The sequence below is a fragment of the Lygodium microphyllum genome, chromosome 11 (assembly GCF_053477565.2).
Source record: "Lygodium microphyllum isolate KBCC chromosome 11, Lygodium_microphyllum_v1.1.10, whole genome shotgun sequence".
Taxonomy (NCBI): Eukaryota; Viridiplantae; Streptophyta; class Polypodiopsida; order Schizaeales; family Lygodiaceae; genus Lygodium; species Lygodium microphyllum.
In genome coordinates this window covers 152,756,787-152,784,499 of record NC_141145.1, presented here as the reverse complement: position 1 = coordinate 152,784,499, position 27,713 = coordinate 152,756,787, and the positions used below count along the sequence as shown (strand labels likewise).

Genomic DNA, 27,713 nt, shown 5'->3' with positions numbered 1-27,713 from the left:
ACTGGTAGAAGAGCAAGTCTCCAATGAAGATGAAACCACAAAGAAACAGCGAGCAACCCACATCTCTAGCCTAAGAAAAACCTATGCAAACCTACATATTAGTCCTAAACTGAAACATAAAACCCTGCAAAAAATATTAGAATTTGCAAAACAAAGATTCACTGGGAGATGCTTCAGTTCCAAACAAAGTAAAGCTAAAATGAATAAATAATAGAATTAAAAAAACGTGTGAATGTCCGAATGTAGAAGACAAATGAAGGAAATTCTGAAACTTAAGTAGCCTAAGGAAAAATTAGCCTCTAAGCTCAACTGATAAGCCTAAGGAAAAGCTAGACTAGCCTAGAGTACCCTAAGGATGCTAGCGTAAGTATGTAGCCACCATCATACACGTCGAACGGAATGTCTCTACCAATGAAACTCATGGTGAGGTGGGGAAGAGATCCTAGCAAGGGTTGTCATGAGAACATGTATTTTTGAAACCCCACTTAATATGTGGATTAATTTTTTATCACATGGTTAAGTAAATGTTGCACATGTGAGATGTAACTGTCAGAAGTGGAGCAGCGGTGGAAGCATAAACATGTGCTGAAATAAACTGCTGAAACACAAGACAAAAAGAGAAAAGAAAGAACACGATACAGATGAGAACTCAGATGTATGCACGGGAAATGGAATCCATATATCTGAACACGAGACAGTCGCATACAACAGTGAGTCACTGGCTGCGTGGGCACTGGCACTGGCTCCTCTCTCCACAGAGTCTGCAGATGGTGAAGATGAAGTGATTGACTGAGGAGGAGCCACTGAGTATAAATAGGCTGAAAAAGTGGGGAGCAATAATGCTGGTCGGACAGCATTTAATGCTGGCCGACTGGTGTATAAAATGCTCCACTGGCATAAAATGCCACACCAGAAAAATACCTAAAATACCTAATAAAAATGCCCAGCCCAGATCAAGCTCAGACTCACACATGAGCTGACAAATACTCTGCTAACACCCTCTCTCAGATCATGAGTGATCTGATACAATACAATAGTACAATGAATAGGGATCAGAAACTATACAACATAGAACCACCAAGTAGAACCATGGATACCCAAGCAGTGGGTGATCAAGCCACCACCAAGGTGCCTCGGAGAGAACCTAATGTCGATGTCGATCATACCAAACACCTGAAAATAGAGAAGATCATAGCATGTCTCTGTGTCCATCACCAATGTCTCGCAGGAGCATACAAGACCATCCTGTCAAAAATGCCTCTGAACATAGGTGACCATGAATTCCCGCCTTTGGCCAGACCGCCAAAGTGTCCCCTCATGTGAGCTCCAAACGAAAGCCTCCCGCTCTCTGTCAGATAACCAGCTCATCATGAACCTGGATGTCAATCCCAGCTCCAGGATTTGATTCCGCCAGACTGAAGTCGATGCGTCAGGGACGTCTCTCTCTGGAACCTGTGCACCTATATAAAAATATAGATGAGGCGCGGCTGCCCCATCTGAACACCTGCTCACACTCCCTCTCTGGCACAAGAGAGTCGTGAGGAATGACCTCATCACCATCACTAGAAAGCAGCCGAGGAAGGGGCCACCAAGCCCTTCCCGCGATCTGAAGAAGAGGAGCCCTTCCGCACCTTGGACTTCACCTTGGTCGGAGGAGCGGAGTCGGAGTCTGATGAAGGAGAGGACTCATCGGTAGAGTCAGCATCCCGCTTCGTCTTCTGCTCCTTCTTCCTGGAAGCCGCTAACTTCTTGCAGTCCTTCCGCAAATGTCCCTTCTTGCCACAGTGGTAACACTGGGCCTTCGACTTCTTCTTCTCGTCACCCCTCTCTGAAGCTACATAAGCCTCACCTCCATAATGTGCCGGAAGCCGCCCCTGTAATCTCAAGGATGTCTCATGGTTGTCCTCATCAAAGTCTTCAGGAAGAGGAAAAGGACGGAGAGGTCGAGGAATAGCTCCACAGACCATGTACCATAACCGCTTCTGCACAAACCAAGCTTTCATGATAGCACTCCATGTGAGATAATTAGGTCCATGTAACTTATCATTAGTGGAAGTGCACGGAGGAGCCATATGGAGAGGAGAAGAAGAGAAGTAGAGAAGAGATGGAATTTAGAGAGGAAACACAGCCAAAACACAAGCACAGACTACAGAAAATGAGAGTTCACATGCAATATAACCCAAAATCTGATCAATAGAAGACAAAATCTGCTGCAGAAAGTCAAAAAATCAGTCAAAAACTGCCAAAAACAGAGAAAACGGCCTGAAGTAACAGTCACCCAGCCACGAGAGATGCTGAATCAGCAAAACGCAAGCTGTAAACTGGAGAAAAACAGGTAGAAAACTGTCACCAGCAGCTGCAGATGAAAAACGCAGGCAGCAGAGGGTGTGTAGGCAGCAGAGGGTGCGGAGGCAGCAGGCGATGGCAAAACTGCAAAAAACGCAGGCTGAAAACAGCCCCAAAACAGGTTGCCTGGCTGCGACAGCAGTCGTCTGATCAGCAGGGGTACAAAACAGTCCTGAAATCAGCAAGAAAACACAGCAGAAACACAAATCCTGAAAACTGATACCATGTCAGAAGTGGAGCAGCGGTGGAAGCATAAACATGTGCTGAAATAAACTGCTGAAACACAAGACAAAAAGAGAAAAGAAAGAACACGATACAGATGAGAACTCAGATGTATGCACGGGAAATGGAATCCATATATCTGAACACGAGACAGTCGCATACAACAGTGAGTCACTGGCTGCGTGGGCACTGGCACTGGCTCCTCTCTCCACAGAGTCTGCAGATGGTGAAGATGAAGTGACTGACTGAGGAGGAGCCACTGAGTATAAATAGGCTGAAAAAGTGGGGAGCAATAATGCTGGTCGGACAGCATTTAATGCTGGCCGACTGGTGCATAAAATGCTCCACTGGCATAAAATGCCACACCAGAAAAATACCTAAAATACCTAATAAAAATGCCCAGCCCAGATCAAGCTCAGACTCACACATGAGCTGACAAATACTCTGCTAACAGTAACTGGGGTTAGAGTAAATGTACGAGTCTAAGTCCCAAGGAAATTACAGGATGTCGAAGCCAAAAGTTGCTATAAGTTGTGCCGCACAGGTTCTTGGTGGTATCTAGTGCTAATTATTGGACTAGATCATTCATTTGGCCATAGGTGTCAGTTGGTGACACTAGAGAAGTGGCGTTTAATGGTAACTAACGCCAATTTAATGGTCAAAGATGGTGCAAAGACACTCAGGAATGAAAGTTGTCTAGCCAATTTAATTATTGGCTAGTTAGGATTTTTTTTCAAGGTACCAAAATAATTATTAGATAAATTTTTAGTACTTAAAGACTGAAAATTAATATTTAATTATGAATAATGCTAGAAAAACCATTTGGGAAGGCTGCCACTTGTCAAAAATGCCCATGCAAGACTGAAAAACGTCTTTAGAGACTAGAGAGACATTTTTAGTACATTCAGCTTGCAAGAAAGAGGGAGCACATGTTGCTAGTCTGATTTGCAACCATTGGAGGACCTTCTGAGACAACTAGGAGACAGGAGAAGACCAATCAACACCAAGTGACAGCATCTACATGTTGTTGAGACAGAGCCAGCAGCAGTATGATCGATTTTCTTCAGTTTGCATCTACAAGCTATTGAGACAGAGCAGCAGAAGTAAATGACAAATTTTCTTCAGTTCTTCGTGAAGAAATGCTGAAATCTCTCTCCTCAATATTCTCTCTCATCTCCCAGCCTTTCTACAACCTTGCTCCAAAGATTACAACATTGAGATTACCAAAGGCTGAGAAATTTCAGATTTCTCTACTATAAATCCTAATCTGCAGAGCAGAAATTAGGATTTAACAGCAACCTCAGGAAGTGTGCTAGAAGTTGGAAGATCCAAGACTTGGATTCAGCTAGGATGAGACTGGTTTTAGTCAAATTTAAGTGGAGAGACCAACAAATCAATGAATTTGAGGCATCTTCCATCTCCATCAAAGCAAGTGAAGGCTAATTGATTGCCCGAATCAAGGGGCAAATCAGATTGAAGACTTGCTGGTTATTTAAAACAGCAAGGGAAGTTGAAACACCAAAAGGGATTGGGAGAATCCCATTATACATTAACTTCTTCTTCAATTAAGTTAAATAAATACCGAAATGAGCGCCAGTTTTGGAGCCAAGAGGGTGTCCAATGTCCGAGATTATATGGTAAAGTGTGCATTTCAATTTTGTAAATTTGTTAATTGCTGTAAATAGTGCTTAATCAGGTTCTTTACCACCCTATCCGAGGAGGAAGGCTGGTTTTAGAGGATACATGAGGAAACCCCAAGATGGTAGCATAAAGTATATGTGGTAAGAAATCTAATGGAATGGGGATTAACAAACCCCTTACCCAATCCTTCATGAGACCTATTAGGCTAAGGGAGGAGGGAGTTGTCCATATACTACATGTCCCACAGAAGGAGCAAGAGAAATTAGCACTGCAACAGAAAGCATAGCCATACTCCACTGTCCAGGGATAGTACTACCCATGGATATAGTTGCAACTTGTTGTTTCTTAGCTAGAAGACCATGGGCATTAGTACAACACTCCTCGTATAAATGACTGGAATCTTGGCAGTGTGTGTAAACCCTATTCTTTTTCAAGAGTTACCTCCCAAGGGGTTTAAATTCTTTGCTTTCTTTGGTTCATTCCAAGGAAGGAGTATCACCCTTATTTTAGGTTGCCTTCCTATCTTAGAGAGTTCTTGCCACCTCTATATTCCCCTTCAAGGAAGTTATCAAAGCCCCTTTTGAAAGTGAGAATGCAAAAGAGAACTCCTTGTAGACTTGATCATACAACCTCACATGACAAAAGAACTAATATTCAAACTCATAGAAGATTGGAAATCATGGTAACGAAATGATATGCTATATGACAAGAAAATATTGAAAAAAGAGTTTGTTTTAAAAAAATGTAACCTGTTTGTTATTTGGCTTTGCTGAGCTAGTAGTGGCGAACTCAATGAGTAACCGTCTATATTCGGCCAACTTGACTTTCAGATCAGCCCCTTCCATTATAGAGAATTCCTACAACTTATAATTGAGATTGATATGTCAAGTTGGATCTTGCACCATGTAGCACTTAAGGAGATGACTCCAACAATCGAATGCTAGGGAAAAGTGTTGTAACTAGGAGTAGAACTCAAGAAGTAGCCTTGCATTAACTCGACATTTGCTATAGCATTGTGAGCTCTCCATTGATGGATATCACTAGGATGGGCCACTTAAGGGTATAGTCCTAGTGCCACTTAAGGCTATAGCATAAGCCCTACACCAACTACTAGGTTCTAAAGGCCTTGAGACTCAAGCATTTGTTGGATAAGATTAGACCAAGTGGTGAAATTAGACCCATTGAAACAAGTCTTATTCGTAAAGACACTCTTGGATGTAGCAACTCGAGTGGTAGTGCTGAATGAGTAGTAGGATGGATAGGGTGGGGGAAGTTGTACACTTGGGGATTAGCCCTAAAGTGTCCACCGTGCATGCAAGACATCTACATAGTGGATCCATAAGTGGATATGGATCAACTTTGCATGGGCATGGTAGCCACATGAGTGGCCCAAGGAGGGTGATGGATAGGCACACTAGAAGCAAAGGATAAAAATCCTTGCATCGAAGTGACCCATGGAGTATGTGATGGTGTACCATAACCAAAGGATGAGATAAGATGGATATCCCTACATTTGAGGGACCAATGGAATGGATGGTGCATGTCTAGGAAGAGGGAGAGGGATATCTAACATAGCCATGTCAGGATAGACAAGTGTGATCACTTGTGGGTGTCGAAGATGCAGTGTTAATGGGTAGGATTTGCAGTAACGATATACCAAGGTGCAGAGTGGCATTCTCCTATGGGTAGCTAACATGTGATTTTGAAAAAGAAAAAGTGCTAGGAACAGAATCAAATGATCCTAATCTTATTGTGTTGGATGCAAATGTGGAATGTAATCCTAAGCTATTTAAAGCAAATGACAAAGAATCTGCAAAAGAGGCCAAGATGGAAGGGAGTTGTGAATCAGCAATACCAACTCCATGCTGAAATGAAACAAAGGATACAATGTCAAGTACACCTATGAATGTATGTCTATGTCCAAAGAAGCCTAAAAAGACACTGTAGGATCCCAAGAGGAAGAAGTCTTAGACATTGTGAATTGGTTATGTGACGTTTATGTATCTCGCATAAACCAACCCTCCACGACACTCGAACAATACTGTTTAAAAGAGAATCATCTCTGATACCATGCAAGGATATGGTAGGGTTTGCACAAAGAAAACAAAAAATATACAAACATGACCAAAACACAATAACTTAAACAAAACACAAACAAAGAAGAAAGATAACTCTGAAGTAATGAATGAAAGAGTGTACACAGATACTAAAAGCTAGAGTTGTCCTACAGCCAATGACTCTAGTGGAAGCGGGCTGAAGGAGTAATCGGAGAGCGACACCCACCGAGAGGGATCCCGAGGGCTGTAACCACCAGTCAAATCTGAGATGATGATGCTGAAAAGGGAAGGGCAGCAGGCTGGAAACCAAAATGCAGTAATCTGAAGGGCTGGAACTGGTAAACACAGTAACAACCACCCTGAAGGAGTGCACAGCCAGTCACACGCAGCAACATGCAGCTGGAGGGGAGCAGCCAGATGCTGGCTGGCCAGCCTGTGCAGCAGCCAAACGCAGTAATATACCACCCTGAAGGAGTGCACAGCCAGTCACACGGAGCAATATGCAGCTGGAGAGCAGCCAGATGCTGGGTGGCCGGCCTGTACAGCAGCCAAATGCAGGCTGGAAACTGTCATCTAGGGCACATGCTGAACAGCAGGGCAGCCTACTGCAACAGCAAACACGGAAAACTGGAGCAGCAGCAATGAAGACTCCAACTAAAGGAGAGACCACTTGACTGTAGGGCAACAGCGAAAGTACACAGCAACTGAAAACGAGGAGCCTTGGACTGATGATGGTGTGGCAGCAGCAAGCTGATAACCTGAAAAAGAAGGGATGAACAGAGTGGTTGAGTAACCTCCTATTTATAGATGTGGATCCTCCCAAAATTAGGGTTTTGGCTTATGGGTCACAAAAACTTTGGTAATCTTTGAATTTTGGGGCTGTTTTAAAGAGCTAATGAAGATTTAATGTGCAATGCATCTTTTTAACTTAACATGCCTCTATAGAGATTACAATGGAATCTAAGAGCGTGGGTGTGGAGGGATCCATTTCTTGATAGGCCATGCAATGTGGCTTTCTTTGGCTACACTATCACCTTGGGGAGCAGGATTTAAATGAGCAGATTTAGGGCACAGCCAGCAGCCACCTCCCATTGGCATAGACAAGGCATATCGGACCATTCTTATGATGCTTTTGAAGGAGGCTAGATAGAGATTTAAGCCTACGAAGATGTTTCATCTTCCTATGGCTTTTAGCTTAAAGGATGTTAGCAATTGGCACTTGGCTAGGAAATGGTGGGGACCCAATGGCATATGTGAAATGTGGTAAGCTAGAGGAGATGCAAAGAAGCTGCCTATGCAGCTTTCCCAAACCTCAAGAGGTATGGATGAGAGAACACAACAAAGACCATGGTCACAACCTCAGAAGGCGTAGCTTGGGTCACAAACATAGAACCAACATGTGGCTATGAGGATGTACAGGGGAGCCTCTCTTTTCTCAGCATTGATTAGCATCTAAGGAGGATCCCCACTTGAGATTACTCACAAAGCATAGTGGACCTAGGACATAGTTACAAATGGGAGTTGATTACCAGCATTACAGCCCGGTACATTTGGACCATGAGATGCAGTCACACTATAGACCTTCGAGATGTATCCATAGCAAAGACTCTTTCGAGAATTTGTATATGGATCATCCAGACCCTCTACAAGAGATGGGAAAGGATGCAAGGTAGCTTTGAAAGGATGAGGAGGAGAGAGGCCTTCCTGCCAATCTAATACCTGGGCATGTTTTTCTATATGGCCCCTCACATGTTCTAGCACTATAGCCTATTAGATTGGTTGATTGCACAACCATTGTATCTAGAATGTGACACAATTTCTTGTCTCTAGGGGATTTTCCAAGGTATGGTTAATAGAATTTTCTTTCCTCCAAAGAAGAAGCAATTTAGAACGTCAGATCTAGTGTTACTTAGACATGAAACCAACCATGAAAACATCTTCAAACAAAGAACCAAAAGCATCATTACCAACAAGACATTTAACCCAACCATGAAAACATCTTCAAACTAAGAATCAAAAGCATCACTAACAACAAGACATTTAGCTCAACCAATCAATACCTCATGAATATTCAACAAAGAGACTCTACCATCTCAAAAATCATCTAGCATCAACATTCTTGAAAAAACCTTGTATATATAGAATTTGAAAGGAAATTTTCAAGTCTTTGTGAACCAAATCATAGACAAATACTCTACCATCCAATATGAAATTGCATTCAATTGTCGCGGCCTATTTAATACTACAATCCTTGTGCTTTCAGTTCCTTCAATAAGAACCTGCATAAAGAAGAAAAAGCCACACATATACCAATTTAGAATATTGATAATCATGATAGAACATCCGTTTACACATAGAACTGCTTGTCAATGCATGTAACTGAGAGCGCTTGAATTGATGACAAAAACAATTGTTTCAAAAGTATACCATCAATCCTATGTAAGTGATCAATAGAATAGACAACCTCTTGCCCAAAAAAGCATCACGAGTTTCAATGTAGCAATGAAAAGAACAACCACTGTGCTCTCACTAATTTTAAGCAAAAAGATTAATAATAAAAAGATGGAACTAGCTTTTCTTTGTCCTACTGGAGTCTCTTACATGCAAACCATTGTAGTGCACCTTGCCATATGTGTCCATGCTCCTCCCCAAGACTTGCCCTATTGCATCCTTCGACAATATGGATAGGTGCCTACAACATTGGCCATGGACCAATAAGCATTTGGTCGCTAGAGGTCATTAGGTGAGAACACATCCTAAAAATAAGAACAACCTAAGGATCTTGTAGCATGAATGCACCTCCAATAGCCTCAGCGTTAGCTAAATGATTTTGTAATAGGAACCTTCTCAAGATTCTATAAACCCAAGGCACATTTGTGCACTTCTATCGTGTGATCACTACACGAACACGAGACCCTAGGTGGCTCTAACTCACACACCCATATTTGTGTGGATCGGTCATATGGGATACCAACTCTACAATGAAGGCTTGGCCCATTTGTTGTTGGTTCTTAGGCTCAAGCATTGGCTTTATGGCTAGGAGGTGAGCACAATGTATGTTTCCTTATGCTTGATTTGTGTGCTTGTAAGCTTATATTGTGTCATGTGTGCACAATGAATGAAAACTCAAGGAAAATGCTCCCCACCATCGCGTCATCGCTGCCCCCTGTCCCCGTTCGAACTATTGTTGCGCCAGTCCTCCCCTCCCCCTGCCTGCACCAGTGTTCCTCCCCCCCCCGTTCGCCAGTCTCCCCCTCCCCTTTCACCAACCCTCCCCCCCCCCTTGCAACCGCCTGCCCACCCACCCTGCTCGCCCTGCATCCGCCCGCCCGCCCACACTAGGCCTGCCCCCGCCCACCCTGAGCCTGCCCATGCCTGGCCGCCCACCCTGGGCCTGCCTGTGCTCCGCCTTTTCTCCCCTGGCCGCCCGCTGCCCCCTCCACCCCAACGCGCTCCCCCGCCCTAAGGCCTTGGCCAGGCGGTCACACCACCGTTTAAAAAACAAGAATCTTCCCCCCTCCCCCCCCCCCCCCTCCTCGGTAGCACATCATCATGATTGGCAAGTTTCCAGCAAGGACGCGCAATGGAAACGTCTGGTCAAACGCCGGCACATTCTGCAAGTACCCCCCAATCAAGCACCTTGCACATCATCCTCTTTGAGGAACAGCTCTTGGCCATTCGGGCCACAAAGCTGGAGTTGAAAGAAACAGCGATCTTTAGTCAGGTCGTAGGACACTCCCCATCGAGGGCCCAGCTGCAGGATTGGCTCCACTCCACGCTACGCATTGGCACAGCGCAAATCATGGAGGCAGTCTTCATGGGTCGAGGGATCTTCATGGCTCGACTCACCTTTGCGGACGCAGCTCATGAGTTAGTGGAGAGCTCGCCCTATGCCTCCACGAAGGGGGTCATCTACATGGTTCCGTGGTATAGGCTTCACAGTGGAGACATTTGCGTTCCACAACAGATTTCTGAGACACCCAATCACTTTACTATTCCCTAGACTGGCGGTACAGTACCTGCTAGTTAGTGGAGGACTTTGGACAGCTATTCAACACAATTCTTCCTGCCTCCTTCGTGGATGCAGTGACAGTTGTAGGAGTCCCAAAGGTTCGTGTGGCAGTGAAAGACACACAAGTGTATACCAATGTTCCTAGAGATCGCGGCAGGAGGTCACTCCTTTAGGCAGTAGGTCATTGTGACTGGGCAACCAAGGCAGTGTCTGCACTACTATGACTTTGGGCACCAGGCAACAGACTGTACGCGCTTCGGAGCCAAGGCGGCTCCACTGACGGGCGCGCAGGTGGACGTTGACGGCTTCACATCAGCCTCGTCAGCAAGGTGTAGGTGGGCGCACAACGCCACCTGGGCAGAGCACTCCATAGCCTGCCCCACCCGGCAGGACCGTAGCCCCCCACATCCACCACCCGCGGCACAGATTACCTCACTTGAGATCCCACAGCCCCCACACCCACCCCCCCACTGACCCTAGCCCACAGTCCCCCCTTTCCAGGGCCACCAGCCCCCCCCCCCATACCCGCCACACACCTCCGTCCATCCCACCATCCCTCGATCCTCTTCCCCCTTACCACCTCCCCTACCGAGCACCCTCCTGACCCGCACCCGGTTCAGGTGCCCTCCCCCCCCCCCCCCAGACCCACCCCCCCTACTCTCACAAGAGATGGTGAGCCACACACGCCTACATCCTCCTCGCACCAGCAGTCTTCCCCCTCCCACACAGCCACCAGCTCATCCGCCCCTGCCGCCCATCACTCCTTACCGAGACAGGCACAACTATTGCCACAGGAGTTCTTCCGCAGTGGCCCATGGTCCTACCTTAGAGTTACAGAGCACGGAAAGTTCCCACTACCTCTAGAGGTGGGGATCTTCGTGGTTCGTAAGTCAAGGAGGGGCAAGGTCCATCTACTAGCACCACCAGATGGACCAAACTACCCCTTCTTTCTTCAGTCCTCTCACTCAGGGGATTGGACGACTACACAGATAGAGGAGGAGTTGAAAAGCCAGGTGGCGGACCACATCTCCCAATGGGTGGGAGATGAAGGCCTAGCACTGTTTGCACAGCAGTGGCCTGGTTGCATGATGGACATTAATTGGTGGGCTGGTGCCGAGGTCCCACACTTGAGCATTATCTTTCGAGCCCCTCCACAGTGGAGGGCTTTGAGGGATGCCATCGAGTGGCCCCTGGCACAAGCGGCCCGTTTCTACCAATGTACAGAGTCACGACTCTCAACATGTCTAATAGATGCATTTATAGTACCACCTCGAGCATCTATCACCCCTATGGTCCGCGGCCGAGGGCCACCATGGGGAACTGGAGTTCGCCGTCCAGACTAGCGGTAAGGCATACTTGCATGCCTCATAGTTTTTCCTCCTCATCAGCAGCTTCCACACTGAACAGATGCCTGTTTGGTCAATCATAAGTTTTCCCATGAGCTTACACCTTGCATCCTGGAATGTGAATAGTCTCCATTATAGTGGGGCACGTGGTTCCAGGAAGTTGATTGTTTGGCAGGAGTTGCAGCCTGCCCTTGCCGGATGGATCAACATCTTACTTCTACAAGAGCACAAGCTCACCCCCACCCAGGCCCAATGGGTAGGGAAGGTACTCCCGGGCAGCTCGCACACGTACTGGGAGCGCGCCATAGATGCCCATGGCAGGAGTGGAGGTGTATGCATCTCTATTGGCCCGAGTCTCATCGCCTATGTACGAGACCACGGAACGATAGTGGTAGGGAGGGTTCTATGAATCAGATTCAATATTGGGGACTCGTGCCTTGGAGTTCTCAATGTTTATGCCCCTACGGAGGTTAGGGCATGTAGCAAGTTCTACGTGGAGATCGTGGATGGACTCCTAGAGGTGGACTCCTGGATTGTTGGAGGGGACTTCAACAATCTGGAGACTTTGGAGGATCAACAAGGCAAAGGCAGAAACTACCAAGGCACGATTACAAAGAGTTACAATCAGTTAGATGGCACGATTACAAAAAGTTGTAAATGCACATATGTAACCTGAAAGTTTAGAATATAAACATGATACCCATATTGCAGGCCTAACAAGTTTACCCCTAAGCTTGGGAACCAGCATGTCAGGCCAAGCTCTCATCACAAGGGCTGATGTCCCATATGACCAGCCCACACCATCCCAATGTGTGGATGGGGCTAGAGTCCAAGAGCCATTGTGCAAAAAGGTGTCACATGATTGAGCCCTAAGTCTTATTTATAAAACTAGTGCCCAAAACCTAAACTATGAGACTCTTTAGGTAACCCTTAAGTGCGTTGAATGCATTCACACTATGAGACTCTTCAGCTTATCCTAAAGTGCCTTGGTTGCAATCACATCTAGTGATCCCTTGTGTTACATTACTAAATGTAACTTATGGGAGACAAGCGCAAGGGATAACCGTCTGGGGGCCTTAGGCACCCAAACGGGGTCAAGGGGGAACCTAGAGAGTAAGAGAGTCTAAGAATAGTAGGACTCACCTGAAGCGGACGGCTGGCAGAGGAAACGGGGAGAGAGGAGCCAGCACTCATCTAGGCGAGGTTGGGAGGTGAAAGGAGGAATTACTCGTGCCATTTCATACATGCCAGACTTGACCGTCGTCAGGAGTTTTTGCTACTTCTCATCTACTCGTCATTCATCCCACACTGGTATTAGAGCCGCCGGGTCCTCACGAAGAGCCGTCGGATCCTCACGAAGAGCCGTTGGGTCCTGTCTTCACCGGGACACATCAGTCGTCATTTGTTTTGTGTGTTAACAAAGGCAACCACAACCGATGGGGGCAAAACGGATTACGTTTATCGTCAACATTCCTGCAGGCGATTACGATGGGACTAAGTCCCGCTTTAATCTTTAATCTTTAATCTTTTTGGTTCACAGCTTGTGTTCCCACGTGACCTAACAGGGGGTGATTAATTACACCCATACCCAGTGCTCCTGCCGACAGGCCGTGTTCCCAGCTGCCTCGTTCTTCCCGCCATCTCTACTTTACAGAGATCATTGACTTCTGTTTTATTGTAATCAAGAAAGTACCCCAACTTTGTACACAAATTTCTTATATTTGCTTTCCAATTCCAGTATATTAATGGAGGAGAAAGGGAGAGAGGGGTTAATCGAAGGCTCTAGTTTTGGGGACCACCCTATGGTAGATCCCCATGAAATGAAAATACAAGAAGAATGATGGGAAGAATTTTTTGCCACACGACAACAATTCGATGATCTAACTGCTCGTGTGCAAGCACAGGGGGTTCAAATGGAATTTCTAACTCAAACACTCACCAAAATAAAATCTCAATTAACTTTATTACTAGAAAGGGATAAAAATAAGCTAGAAACCTCGGATATTCCATCTTCATTGAAAGATTCAGTTGTGAATATGCGAGATCCTAGGGAACCCCACCAAAAGTTGAGGGATAACCGAGTGTTAAAAGATATAAAACCCCCTCAGTTTCACGGGGAGGAAAAAGATAGAAATAAAGACACTATCTTTAATTTTCTCCAAAAATGGGAGGATTTGCACAAACTTAAAAATACTCCACCACATCTCCAAGCATTGGAGGCCAGTTTAACTTTGGGGCCAAAGGTATATAAATGGTGGCGAACTTTAAAGGAGGCAAATAAAATACCTGAAACTTGGGCTCAATTTGAATGGTCTATTTGAAAGAATTCCTTCTTGAAAATGAAATGGAAAGAAATTGGGAAGATTGGGATTATGTCAAACAAAAGGGAAGGCCCTTGCTGACATATCTGGAGGAATATTGTGAGATAATCCTCAAATTGGAAGGAATAGATGAATTTCAAAAGACAAGAGGATTCATTAGGGGACTAGATAAGACCTGTAAAAAGAAAGTGAAAACGAGTTCACCTAAGACGCTTGAAGAGGCAATTAAATTTGCATTAATCAATGAAGATAGTACGCGTCCAGGTACACTCACTAGTCTCACTGATACGGAGCCCAAGACTAAGGAATTGGAAACCTCAAATTTGTAGGCAAATTTAAAAGGAAAATGCCATTTCTTAAGGGCAAGAAACAACCCTTTGAAAAGAAACAATATGTAAGGCCAAAGTTAAGTAAAGATGACTTTGATAAGGCCAAAAAGGAAAAAGACTGCGTTTCAATTGTCTATCCCCTAACCATGCTACCTGGAATTGCCCTCAAAGGAAAAAGGGGGAAGATAAAGGAAAAGATAAGGACAAGGGCAAGGGAAAAGAAAAACAAATCCATGTAGTGCAGACCCTAGAATTAAAGGGGCATGAAAGGTATAAATCTTTAGAGGTCTTGCACAAGGATGTACAACACAGGTGTTGTATGTCAACTTCTATGTGGCAGCCTACTTTTAGGCCACATGATTTAGTTAGAGTGCATGGATTGATAGCTGGAAAGAGGGTTAGAGTCATGATTGATGACTCTGCTACCCACAATTTCATAAATTATGCACTTGTCAAAAAATTGAAACTTCCCCAACAAAAGAGTGGGCATCAATATGTTGTTCGTATGATGCAAGGTCAGGATAATAAAATATGGGATACAATGGTATCCAATTTGGAAATTGAGATCCAAGGATATAAAGATAAACTTGATTTCTAAATTATGAATATGGAAAGAGCCGATATTGCTTTAGGGAGGTAGTGGCTATGGGGATTGAAACCATCCTTAAAACGTAGTTATCATCATAATACACTATAATTTGAAAGGGATGGTAAGACTTTTGTGATTCAAGGCCAACATGAAGTATGTGATAACCCTTTGTTGTGTTCCACTGAAGTCCAGAAGCTGATAAAGAAGGAAGCTTGTGAGGTATATATGTTATGGTCTCTTCCTATACAAAACACTTTTACTTTCTGTAATATAAAGCAACAATTTTCTTATGTTTGTGAGTTGAATGTAAGTAATGAATTAAGTGGTTTGTTAGATGAATTTAAATATGTGTTTCCTTCTGATTTACCAAGTGGCCTTCCACCAGATAGGGGTGATATAAATCACCCAATTGACACAGATAGGGATACACACCCTATTTCTAAAACACCTTATAAGTTAAGTGAAACACAGCACCAAGAAGTTAAAAGACAAATTAAGGATTACCTTGATAAAGGGTTTATACAACCCAGCAATTCACCTTGGGCTTCGCCAATTTTATTGGTAAAGAAAAAATATGGTTCTATGCGACTTTGTGTTGATTATAGAGCACTTAATAAGATAATAGTGAAGAATAAATTTCCTATGCCTAGAATGGAAGATCTTTTTGATCAATTACAAGGAGCAAAATTCTTCACAAAGATAGACTTAAGATCAGGCTATCACCAAGTAAGAATTAAGGCACAGGATAATCCTAAGACAGCATTTCGTACTAGATATGGGCATTATGATTTTTTGGTGATGCCTTTTGGCCTCACTAATGCACCAGCTACCTTTATGAAGCTGATGAATAATGTGTTACGGCCCTATCTAGGACACTTTGTAGTAGTCTTCTTGGTTGATATCTTGATCTTCAGTAAATCAAGAGAAGAACATTTGGAACACTTACGATTAGTATTCCAATTGTTAAGAACGCATTCTCTTTATGCGAAGAAAACTAAATGTGAATTCTTCGCACAAGAGGTCAAATATTTGGGGCATATTATCTCGAAAGAGGGAATCAAGATGGATCCAGAAAAAGTAAGGGCAACTATTGAATGGCCATCTCCAAGGAACCTCGAAGAGCTGCAGATCTTCCTAGGATTATCTGGATTTTATCGTAGATTCATTCGAGATTATGCCAAAATAGTTGTTCCAATGACAGACCAACTTAAAGGGAAAGGGAAGAGCTTTGATTGGGGAACAGACCAAAATGAAAGTTTTCAAAAACTTAAGGTAGCTATTGCTACAGCTCCAGTACTATTAATTGTGGTTGAAGCCGATGCCAGTGATAAGGCGATAGGCGCGGTCATATTACAAGAAGGTCGACCAGTTGCTTTTGAAAGCAAGAAATTAGACCGTGCAAAACGGAATTATTCTGTTTATGAGAGGGAGCTGTATGCAATAGTACATGCAATGAAGAAATGGAGGCACTATCTGTACGAAGACAAACTTTTGATCTTGTCGGATCATGAAAGCATTAAGTGGCTTAATGACCAACCAGATCTACAAGGGCGTAAAGCCAGATGGGCCGAACTCCTCCAAGAATTTGACTATGAGATAAGGTATAGAAAAGGGAAGCATAATATAGTGGCTGATGCACTCAGCAGAATGCCCATCATAAATGAATTGAGTTTTACTCAGTTTACTTCCAATTTGCTTGAATCCTTAAAAGGGAAATGCCAAGTTGATCCGGCATATTCCAACATATGGGAAGCAATAGAAAATGGGGATCCAAATGGAAAGACCTCCACTGAGGAAGGAATATCTGAGGATATTCAACAAGGAAATGGAGCATCAGGGGTTGCTCAAATGGGATTCAAGTGGAAGAATTTTACCATTGATAATGGTTATTTACTCTACAAGGGTAGGGTATGTGTCCCAAAAGATGAAGAAATAAGGCGCCAGATACTCTTTGAGTATCATGATACCCCTAGTGCGGGACATCCAGGAGTAAGACTTATAGTCTTATTAAAAGGCAGTTCTATTGGCCTGGAATGAATAAGGACGTCCTTGACTATGTGGTCAAATGTAATACAAGCCAGGTTAATAAAGCTGAAAGATTGAAAATGGGAGGGCTTCTCCACCCATTAGAGATTCCTTCGAGAAAATGGGAGAGTATCTCCATGGACTTTATTGTTGCATTACCCAGAACACAGAGAGGGCACGACTCTGTGTGGGTGATTGTGGATAGATTAACCAAAATGGCTAGGTTTATTCCAACTTCAACTGATGTTAAAACACCAGAATTGGCTAGATTGTTCATAGAGAACATATACCGATTGTATGGCCTTCCGGCAAATATAGTTTCTGATCGAGATAGAAAATTTGATAGTCAATTTTGGCGTACTGTATTTAGGAAGTTGGATACTAAACTTAGCACGAGTACGGCAGACCACCCGCAAACTGATGGGCAAACTGAAAGGGTTAACCAAATCCTTGAAGATATGCTCAGGGCATATATAAGTAAAAGTCTACCGATAGCAGAGTTTGCATATAATAGTGCCAAGCACTCTTCCACTAGATATAGTCCATTTATGCTAATGCATGGGTTTCAGCCCAGAGCTCCTCATGCAGTAGGACTGCATAAGGAAAAGGTTCAGGCAGCCAAGGACTTTTTGGAGGATATGAATAGTATGTTAAAATTTTCTCAAGAAAATATTAAGAAAGCTCAAAATCGAGCTAGAGCTTATGCAGATCCTCACCGAAGAGACATCTCCTTTGAAGAAGGAGAATTGGTCTATCTTAAGGTGCCTGAACAAACTAAAACCATGAAAACGGGACGATGTCCAAAGCTTTCACCCAAGTATTGTAGTCCTTTCACAATACTTAAAAGGGTGGGAGAACAAGCTTACAAGCTCCAACTACCTGCTGGTAGTAAAACACATCTGGTTTACCATGTAAGTAAGCTAAGGAAGAAGCTACGTGATTTGGATAATCTAATCTTAAATGATAACATTGAGGAGCTATTAGATGACCGATCTAATCCACATGAATCAGAAAGAATATTAAATGTTCGTAACAGATGAACAAGAAATACTATTTATCAAGAATATTTGGTCAAATGGAAAGATTGTTCAGAAGAAAGCTCAACATGGGAGCGAGTAAGTACTTTAAGGAAAAGGTTTCCCAATTTACAGTTGGACCTTCCAAGTATTGTTTTCGAGGATGAAACCGATTCTTAAGGGGAAGGAAATGTTACATTACTAAATGTAACTTATGGGAGACAGGCGCGAGGGATGACCATCCGGGGGCCGTGGGCACCCGAATGGGGTCAAGGGGAGCCTAGAGAGTAAGAGAGTCTAAGAATAGTAGGACTCACCTGAAGCGGACAGCTGGTAGAGGAAACGGGGAGAGAGGAGTCAGCACTCATCTAGGCGAGGTTGGGAGGTGAAAGGAGGAATCACTCGTGCCATTTCATACACGCCAGACTTGACCGTCGTCAGGAGCTTTTGCTACTTCTCGCCTACTCATCATTCATCCCACATCTAGTGGCCAAATGCTGCAGGCACCAGGCACCCATCCATGATATCCAAGGATGTAACATTAAAGGTGAGCCAAAATCACTCTACACTTGAAAGGTGAGTTCTTGTGCTCTATGCTTTGAGTGAGTTTGTTGGTATTATGCAAGCTGCTCCAAGAATAGGAAGGAGAAACTTGTTGGCGTAAACTTGTTGGCGTGCTTTTCTTGCAGCTCTATCCTATTCAGACCTAGAGTTGGAATCTATTATACATGCCACTTCTCTTCAACCAACTACTTAGGATAAAGAGAGGCCACATCATTGGAGAGAGGACCAGCTTATCATGGGGGAGGTTCTCTTCACAAACAACTTCTAGAATGGAGGAGCGGTTTGCCTTCTTGAAGGTACCAGCTTAGGCACAAAGGCAATTGGGTTCTTCACCAAAGGTGACATTGTTAAGCTAAAAAAGCAGCATTTTTCATTAGACCTTAATTAGCTCATTTAAATCCAAAACTCAAACTTTCAATGCTACAAACAATTTATGTGTCCCATAAGCAAACTCCCCCGATTTGATCGGTTCCTCATCTATAAATAGATAGTGGGCTCAACCACTCAATACCCCATTCATTTCAGCCATCATCCCTCTTCACCATACAACCATTTGTTAGCTTGCCTATATTCGTTATGTCAATCTATCATCTCCTGGTTGTGATCTCCTATCAAAGTATGACAAAGACATAGGAGTTCTAGCAATTTAGGTGCATTTTCTTTGTCAGCTTCTTGTGTGCATTCCTACGCCAGTTTTTTCTTTCCATAGTCTACTTACACTTGTCGAACATTGTCATTGTCATCTAGGCTTTTTCCAAGATCTCCCCTGTTTTTCTCGCACATTTCTCTTCAATGACCAGCATTTATTGCTGGTTGGCCAGCATTTATGGACCTACAAGAGCAAGTCACCCAATTTTTTGGTGTTTTGGCTATTAATAGCCGCCCTCCCCCCCCCCCCTCCCCCACTTGGTAGACACACACACTCTTCAATCTTCAATCTTTTGTTTGCAGGTGCACACTCTAACTCTCTATGCTTGGTGCTGCCAATCATCAGCCTGATTTGGTGCCCTCATTGACGCTTTGGCCTATGTGTAGGGACTAATCAGTCCATCTCCATTGAATCAGTCCATCTCCATTGTATCAACATTTTTCTTCGGTCAGTGCAATATTAGTCCTTCATCTTCTACTTCCTCCCTCCCCCTCTCTCTCTCTCTCTCTCTCTATGTTCGAGTTTCTCTTCCATTGTGCACTCTCACATGGTATTGTCGCCTAACTAAGGACACAATCTAGAGATTTCTTGCAAAAGAGCAGGTTTTCATCCACTAAGGAGCAACCCAGATCTTCAAAACGCAAATTTTCAGCCTGCACTTGCTGCAGTCAATGCTCGTTCAAGTGGTCTAGTCCCTTCGACCTCTAGCAACCAGGCGACTTCCTCAAGTCGTAGGTGACAGCATCCAAATATGAGGCAGCCCTATGAAGATATGATAGGGTTTGCACTAAGGAAACACAGCATGTATGACCAAGACTGAAACATAAAGACTCAAATAGAGACGAGCAAAACTCAAACCCTAAATGCAAAATGCAAGATGCAAAATGCAAAAACTCAAAACTGAAACATAGAGACAAACACAAAGAGAAGAAACTCTGAAGTGAATGAATGTTGTAAATGAATGTAAGAGTGTATAGAATGCCCCAGGGCAGAGCAATGCAGTATCAAAGATTGACATCCACCAAAGATGGATCCCACATGCAGTAACCACCAATTGGAGTTTTGAAGTGCGGGAGACACCAATTCTGATCACCAAAGTGTTAGGGAACTGACAAAACAACAAGAGAGTTGTTTGCTGATGTAGACGGCCTTCTGGACAGCAAAAACGCAAGTACTACAATAGTGGCCTGGTGGGAGAGATGGCAACAACCTGTTGCCTAGCACCAGATGCTGAAAACATAGGCTAATCAAGTGCTATGATGACACAACAGGTGGAGATCTCCAAATAGTGAGACGATGACTGGAAAAAGGCCGCCTAGGATAGTGATGGGCTGCAATCAATGATGATTGGACAATAGATGGTAGGTGGTTGATAGCTGAAATCTGCATGCTAGAGTGAGAAACCTGCACCAAAGGATGAGGTTGAATGGTGGGCAGCCTGTCTATTTATAGATGTTAAAGGGTGCCCCAAAAAATTAGGGTTTTGGAGGACTACTAAAACTCTCTTGAACAACGCACCAAATTTGCATTTTTCATTAATTAAGCGTGTTTTGGGGTCGTTTGAAAATGCTAGTTAGTTGTAAAGCATATTTTAGCTCAACACGCCCCTGTTTTCTTGTGTTCTGCTGAAGACGCAAATTTCCTGCAATAGGCGACAACTTTCTAGCAAGCAACAGCTTCCAGGTGTTAGGCAACAGCTTCCTCGTGTCAAACAACAACTTTTCCCAAACAGAAGATGAATCTACCTTCACTATAACTAACCACCTTTTGTCTCCTATGCTATCTCCATCCAAATGCAGCTTTCTAGGTGATTGCAAGATCAAAGATGTCTTACCAGTTCATGAGCTTTGATGACTCAGAGGAGAAGCTTCTTTCCAAACACTCTTCTAAGGGGAGACGTGATTATCACAATTATAGTCAACAAGAGGAATCACATATTTGCACCCATCCCCCCTCTAAGTGCCCACACTATGGAATGGACACTCATCCTGAGGAGAGTGTTGGCAAAAGTACCCCCATTTGAAGCCAAAGGAGGACTCCAAGGATACAAAGGCTGCCCTGACAACGACAAAGTCTATCTTTGTGCATGTATTTGCCAAGGAGGATACAGCTCTTACTTCTTCCACACTCAGGAGAAGCCTTGGCTCGTTGACATTGGGCCTCTTCTCACATAACCTACAAACAGGATTGGCTATAGGATTTGAGTGCTAGAGAGGGCACAGTCACCATTGGTGACGACTCTACCATTCTCCTTCGAGGAGTGGAAACTATTCCTTTATTGCTAGACACGCAGTCTTCTTCGGCCAAAGTTCTCTATATACCGGATTTAAGTTTTGACCTATTGTTTATTCATGGCCTTACACGGCTTGATATCCGTGTGGTCTCCACACAGGATGCGATGGCAATGGAGGATAAGTCTACAACTGCCATTCTTTGGACAAGATCCCAAGAGGGTGGGCTTTATACACTCACCACCTTATTCACGAGGTCTTCCCATGAGACCAGGCTGCTTTGGCATGCTCATTATGGTCATCTCAACTTTGATGCTATCCGAAAAGCTTCTCGGAAGAAGATGGTGGAGGGACTTCCCAATTTCCCCCTCATTCACACTTTGTGTCCTAGCTATTTGAGGTGCAAGCAGCATAGGCAGCCGCATCCTCAAGTTGCCCACCAGAAGGGCTTCTATCCTGCTTGAGTTGCTTCACACACACCTTTGCAAACCTACAGGCACCGCCTTCCTTGAGAAGGCCAAGTATCTAATGCTAATTATAGATGACTTCCGTCATTATGTATGGCCTTGTTTTCCGAAGTACAAGAGCGAGGCGTACTCCCATTTTTGTGAGTCGAAGGTATTTGTGGAGACACACACTACTTCCAAAGTTTGTAGCATATGAGCAGATCATGGTAGTGAGTTTACTTCTAACCTCTTTTCTCAATTTTGCAAGGATCACAGCATTTGCATAGAGTATACCCATCTGAACACACCCTCAAAGAATAGTGTGGCCAAGCGTGCGAATCGGACCATGCAGAGATCATGGCATTCGCATAGAGTATACCCATCTGAACACACCCTCAGAGAATAGTGTGGTTGAGCGTGCTAATCGGACCATGCTAGAGATGGCATGTGGAGCATCAGGGTCTTCTTCATACCCTTTGGAATAAGGTGATGGCTACTATGGTTCACATTTGAAACCACTCCCCAACTTCTATGTTATAAGACATGACTCCCTAGGAGGCTTTCTGTAAACACCCCAAACAACGTAGTATGCTTAACAATTATGATATTCGCTTGTTTTCGAAATTTAATATAAAAGAGAATGAACACTTAAAGCTGAAAATGAAAATTACTCACAAAATTACAGCCATGAAAATGTAAAAGTAATGGAGACAAGATTGAGGGTTGAAGATGGGCACTCATCAGTGGCCAACTCCAATGCACTTTTCTTTATATCTAATTAGTGCAAAGGAAACAAATTTAATAAATCATTATATAGACAAATTAATCTTCAACCCTCAATCTTGTCTCCATTACTTTTACATTTTCATGGCTGTAATTTTGTGAGTAATTTTCATTTTCAGCTTTAAGTGTTCATTATCTTTTATATTAAATCTCGAAAACAAGCGAATATCATAATTGTTAAGCATACTACGTTGTTCGGGGCGTTTACACTTTCTTTTGTCGAAAGCCCTCCCTATCTCACTTCTGCATCTTTGAATGTGATGCATTTGTCCATCTGGACAAGAAGAAGAGGAAGACGAAGCCTCACTCAAAGTCCAGGAAGCTCATCTTCGTAGGCTACAATACTACCACAAAGGGCTATCGACTCTACAACCCTACGAAACGGAAGCTTCAAGTGAGCAAGGATATGATCTTCGATGAGGCTTCGACCTCCAAGAATCCTATGGATGGTTCTATTGCAAGTGATTCTTCATTATCGACTCACCCTCCCCCACCCTCAGTTCCTCTACTTCCTTGCAGGCTACCTCCTAGCACCCCTTCTTCATCTTTAGCTCCTCCCCCTCCTCCTCCTCCTCCACCCTCTACCTTGGCTTCCCTACTAGCTTTGACAAATGTGACTACTACTTCTTTGCCACATACTTCCACCCCTTCAACCTCCCCTCCAAAGTCTTCCAAGTATGCTCAACTGTCAGAGGGGGAGCCTTCTTCAAATGAGGAGGATTTACCTTCCCTTAGTGAGGGGAAGTCCCTACCACAAACAGGTGTATTGCGGGTACCAAAGGCTACTTAGTCTCCCTCGCAACAGGATGAGCCTATTCACATTCCTCCTTGGTACCGACAACTCATGCAGGATTCATGTGTTTCTCACTTTCCTGCTTCTCCTATAGGTCCATGCAAAGCAACTCCCTTACAGGCCCAGTAGAATAGTTCACTTTGTGTAAACTATGCTCTTATGTCTCAGATTCTTCATGACAATGAGACTACTACAATTGAGAAGGCTCTTGCACAAGTTATTTGGGATCAAGCCATACAGGAGGAGCTCAATTCTATGGAGTGTAATTAGACTTTGGAGTGTAATTAGATTTATGTTTCATAGCCTCCCAGTTTTCTTGTATAAAGGAAGAAGAACCATGTTTATAGCTTGCAAAAGGTCCTTTATGGCTTGAAACAAGCTCCTCGTGCTTTGTACAAGAGGATTGATCGATTCTTTCTCCAAAGTGGCTTCCATCAATCAGCTCATGACCCCAACCTATACTTCGAGATTGAGGGCGACAAATGTGTTTTGTTCGTCTTGTATGTGGATGATCTTGTCATTACCAGGAGCTATATTCAGGGGGTTGACCGTACTTCGGAGATTTTGCGACAAGAGTTTGACATGACGAATCTTGGGATACTCCATTCTTCCTTGGATTGGAGATCCATCAAATGGCACAGGGCATTTTTATTTCACAGCACAAGTACATTTCCGAGCTTCTCTCAGAGTTTGGTATGGCCGATTGTCAATCTATTTCTTGCCCATGGATCCAAAGTCCAAGCTTTTGGCAACCGAAGCTTCCCTTATAGATGCCACCCGTTATATGTGTCTTGTTGGCTCCCTCATCTGGCTTATTCAAACTTGGCCAAATAGTTCTTTTGCTGTGCCAATGTTGTCTTCTTTCATGACTCCCACCTAGGAGCATTGGAGAGCAACCTTGTGTGTTCTCCATTATTTACAAGAGACTTAATCCTACGAGATTATGTATGGAGTAGGGATTACTCTCTCTGGTTGGAGTGATTCTAACTAGGCAGGTGATGTGGATTTGAGATGGCCCACTACAAGTTATGCCTTCTCCCTTGGATCAGGAGTTATCTCATGGAGCAACAAAAAGCAGCCTACTATGGCCCTTTCTTCTACAGAGGCACAGTATCGTGTATGTTCTACAACTATGGAGGCGGTTTGGCTTCGCTGCATGTTGGCGGAGATTGGCTTTCCACAACTTGTACCTACAAAGCTGCATATGGACAACCAAAGTGCTCTAGCTCTAGCAAAGAACCCTGTGTTTCATGCTTGCACGAAGCACATCAAGGTTCAGTATCACTATGTTTCAGAGCGGATCTTGGATTCCGAGTTAGCAATGGCCTACCATCCCACGAAGGACTATACCAGATCTCTTCACGAAGCCTTTGCCCAAGGCTTCTATGCTTTATCACATGCAATTGTTGGGTCTTCAAATACTCCCGGGATCTTAGAGGGGGTGTTAGCCTACCTATGTTAGTTATGTCAATCTATCATCTTCTAGTTGTGAGTTCCTATCAAAGTCTGATGGAGACATAGGAGCTCTGGCAATTTAGGTGCATTTTCTTTATTTGTCAACTTCCTATGTGCATTCCTAGTCTAGTTCTTGCTTTCTACAGTCTACCTAAACCTGCCGGACATTGTCATTGCCATCTGGGATTTTTCCAGGGTCTCCCCTATTTTTTTGGCATTTTTCTCTTCAGTGACCAGAATTTATTGCTGGTCAGCCAGCATTTATGGCCCCTACAAGAGCAAGTCTGCTAATATTTTGGTGTTTTGGCTATTTATAGTTGCACCCCCCACTTGGCAAACACATACACTCTTCAGTCTTCAGTTTTCTGTTTGCGAGTGCAAACTATGGCTCTCTGTGCTTGGTGCTGCCATCATCATCAGCCTGATCTAGTGCCCTCACTGATACTTTGGGCTGCGTGCAGGGAGTGATCAGTCCATCTCCATTGTATCAACATCTTCTTCAATCAATGCAGTATTCTTCCTTTATCTTCTCTCTCTCTCTCTCTCTCTCTCTCTCTCTCTCTCTCTCTCTCTCTCTCTGTGTTCGTGTTTCTCTTTTGTTGCACACTCTCACACCATCAACTCTTCTGCGACTACTGCCACACCTGCTCCAACCCCTGGGGACCAATCTACAGCTGTCGCCCATACTCCTAGAGTCGCCCTACTGCTGCATTTGCAGCCTGCCTGCTAATGTCAGCTCCTACAACATCATTGCTACCTGTCCAACCTGTGTTTTCTGCTCCTGCTGCCAGCAACAGGCTGCTGCACCCTTTGCTTGAACCAAACAAACTCCATGACAATTTTCAGCACCAAACCTGCTTTTCCAGCTGCCCCCCCATTCCTGGAGGTCTCCGTCAGCCTGACACACACTCCTACAAGCTACATTTTGCTGCCTATGTGCACTGACTGCTGGTTACAACCCTTGGGATCCACCTCTGGTGGACATCACAATCTGACTGCTCAGCCCACTCCCACGAGAGTCCTCAATTGTTGGACAGATCTACTTTGAGCATCTTGTACATTCATTCGTATATTTACAGCATTCATTCATTGACTTCAGTGTCATCTTTCTTCTTTATTTGTGTTTTTGTGTTCTTGTATGAGTCACTGCGAGATACATGAACAATACATAACCAATTCACAATGCTCATCGTAACAAGACTTGGTATCTAGACCCAAACCTTGAGAAATGTATGATGGGTGGTTGAAGGCCTTGGGCATATAGGAGGTCTCTTCAACGACTACAGGTAACAGCGGCAACCTTGGGAGTGGGTATGGAGAGATCCATTTGTAGAGACCCGTAGGGATGTTCCCTTTTTTAGATACAACACTAGACTGGGGAGTAAGATACAGATGAGCAGGATCAGACTGGTACCAAATGGCGACTCAACATTGGGCTGCACAACGTGTATCACCATGACTTTTGGAGGTGATTGGAGGAGAATTTTAGACTTTCAAATATCTCACACTTTCTTTGATTATTAGTGCATAGAAGTTTAGCAATTGGTACATAGTGTGGCTGTGGTAGAGGCTATATCCGTTGTGTTGAATGCAGGAAGCCAAAGGAGACACAGAGACACTGCATTTGGGATTTCTCTAAGGCTCAAGAGGTTTGGAGGATAGCCCTTGAGATGGTATCCATGGCAGAGCTATCTGAAACCTGTGGTTGTGCGACCCCAAGATGGGCAGCTCATAGCCCAGACAGCAGATTGCACCCTGGATTGGGGCTGGTCTGCAGAGTCCAAACCAGTGTCCCTACCTAGGGTTTTTGAACAATTTTGCACGACCCTAACCCTAACCTTTTGTTCGATATCAAAGGAAATCAGAGCCTTGAAGTCTAAGGGGCGGTAGACATTCAGCTACACCCTTTGATGGATGGTAGCCTTTTTTCTTCTTCTTTTTCTAAACATGTGAATCCAATAAAGGGTTAAACATTTGGTCTAAACTTTTTCATGAGTAGTAGGTAGAAAGGTAGCCTGAACCCATGGTAGTAGTAGGCGCAATAAATTTTGAAATTTGCTTTGATGAGGAAACGGATTGCATGATTGTATAAAGGACTACCGATATGCATTGACTTACAACAGAAAGAAAATTGCTTTGATGAGGAAACAGGATATATTATTGTATAAAGGACTACCGACATGCATTGGCGGACAACAGAAAGAACCTCTTGATTCTTGAAGGAATTTTAGATCATTCGAGGTGCACCTGACTTTCGTTGAGAGGTGTTTGATTTGTGGACAGTTGCATAGCCATCGCAGGGGTAGCTCGATTCACCCAGTTCCCGATACGTTGCCCTGCAAAGATCAGTGCAGACTGATACAAACAAAATGCACCACTTGGTAGATATTAATATAAGCTGCAGCAAACGTCTTAAGCCGACTCTGAGAGACGACAATAGCAATGATAATAAGTACAACAACAACAGATAGATATGGTTTGGATGTCATACGGAACGCAGAGCAGAAGTGGGCAGGAAGTTTCGGAAACATCGCCGATGATTTCAAGCAAAAGCTTACAAAAGGAACGCCACTCTCGCCGTGCTTGAAGCCTCGCCCAAAAACGGTTCGAACAAGTGGCATATCCTGCCACATAAATTTACTAGAGTGGGTCCACTACAGTACTTATTGGTCAATGTATGCTACTCAGAAATATTTTTTAATACTAAAACTATTTATATCATATCGAGCTCAAAGAAAAAAAAGTATTAGGATATTCTGATATTTATATCAAATAGCTCTATTTTGCAAATGAAGGGTTCATAAAAGAGTGATAGTGAGGGGGCAATGGAGTGACACTTGAGGATTCATTGTTTTAGCATTTTACAAAACCCACAATATAAGAAAATT

General features: G+C 43.9%; 1 protein-coding gene across 3 annotated transcripts in view; it reads right to left on the bottom strand.

Moving 5' to 3' along the window:
- The window catches only part of LOC148029540 (3-hydroxyisobutyryl-CoA hydrolase 1-like), a 103,559-nt gene extending 76,111 nt beyond the window's left edge, over positions 1–27,448 (bottom strand). For 2 of the 3 annotated variants that reach the window (XM_087688724.1, XM_087688725.1), the window contains exons 1-3: positions 27,317–27,448; positions 27,073–27,161; positions 8,465–8,545 (exon numbers count right to left, since the gene is read on the bottom strand). In XM_087688724.1, coding sequence (XP_087544850.1) covers positions 8,465–8,545; positions 27,073–27,161; positions 27,317–27,446 — 300 coding nt within the window. In that variant the 5' untranslated portion in view covers positions 27,447–27,448. Of the gene's footprint in view, positions 1–8,464; positions 8,546–27,072; positions 27,181–27,316 lie in introns of all 3 variants that reach the window. The other variant, XM_087688726.1, reaches the window with a different exon arrangement.
- Positions 27,449–27,713: the final 265 nt, after the last annotated feature.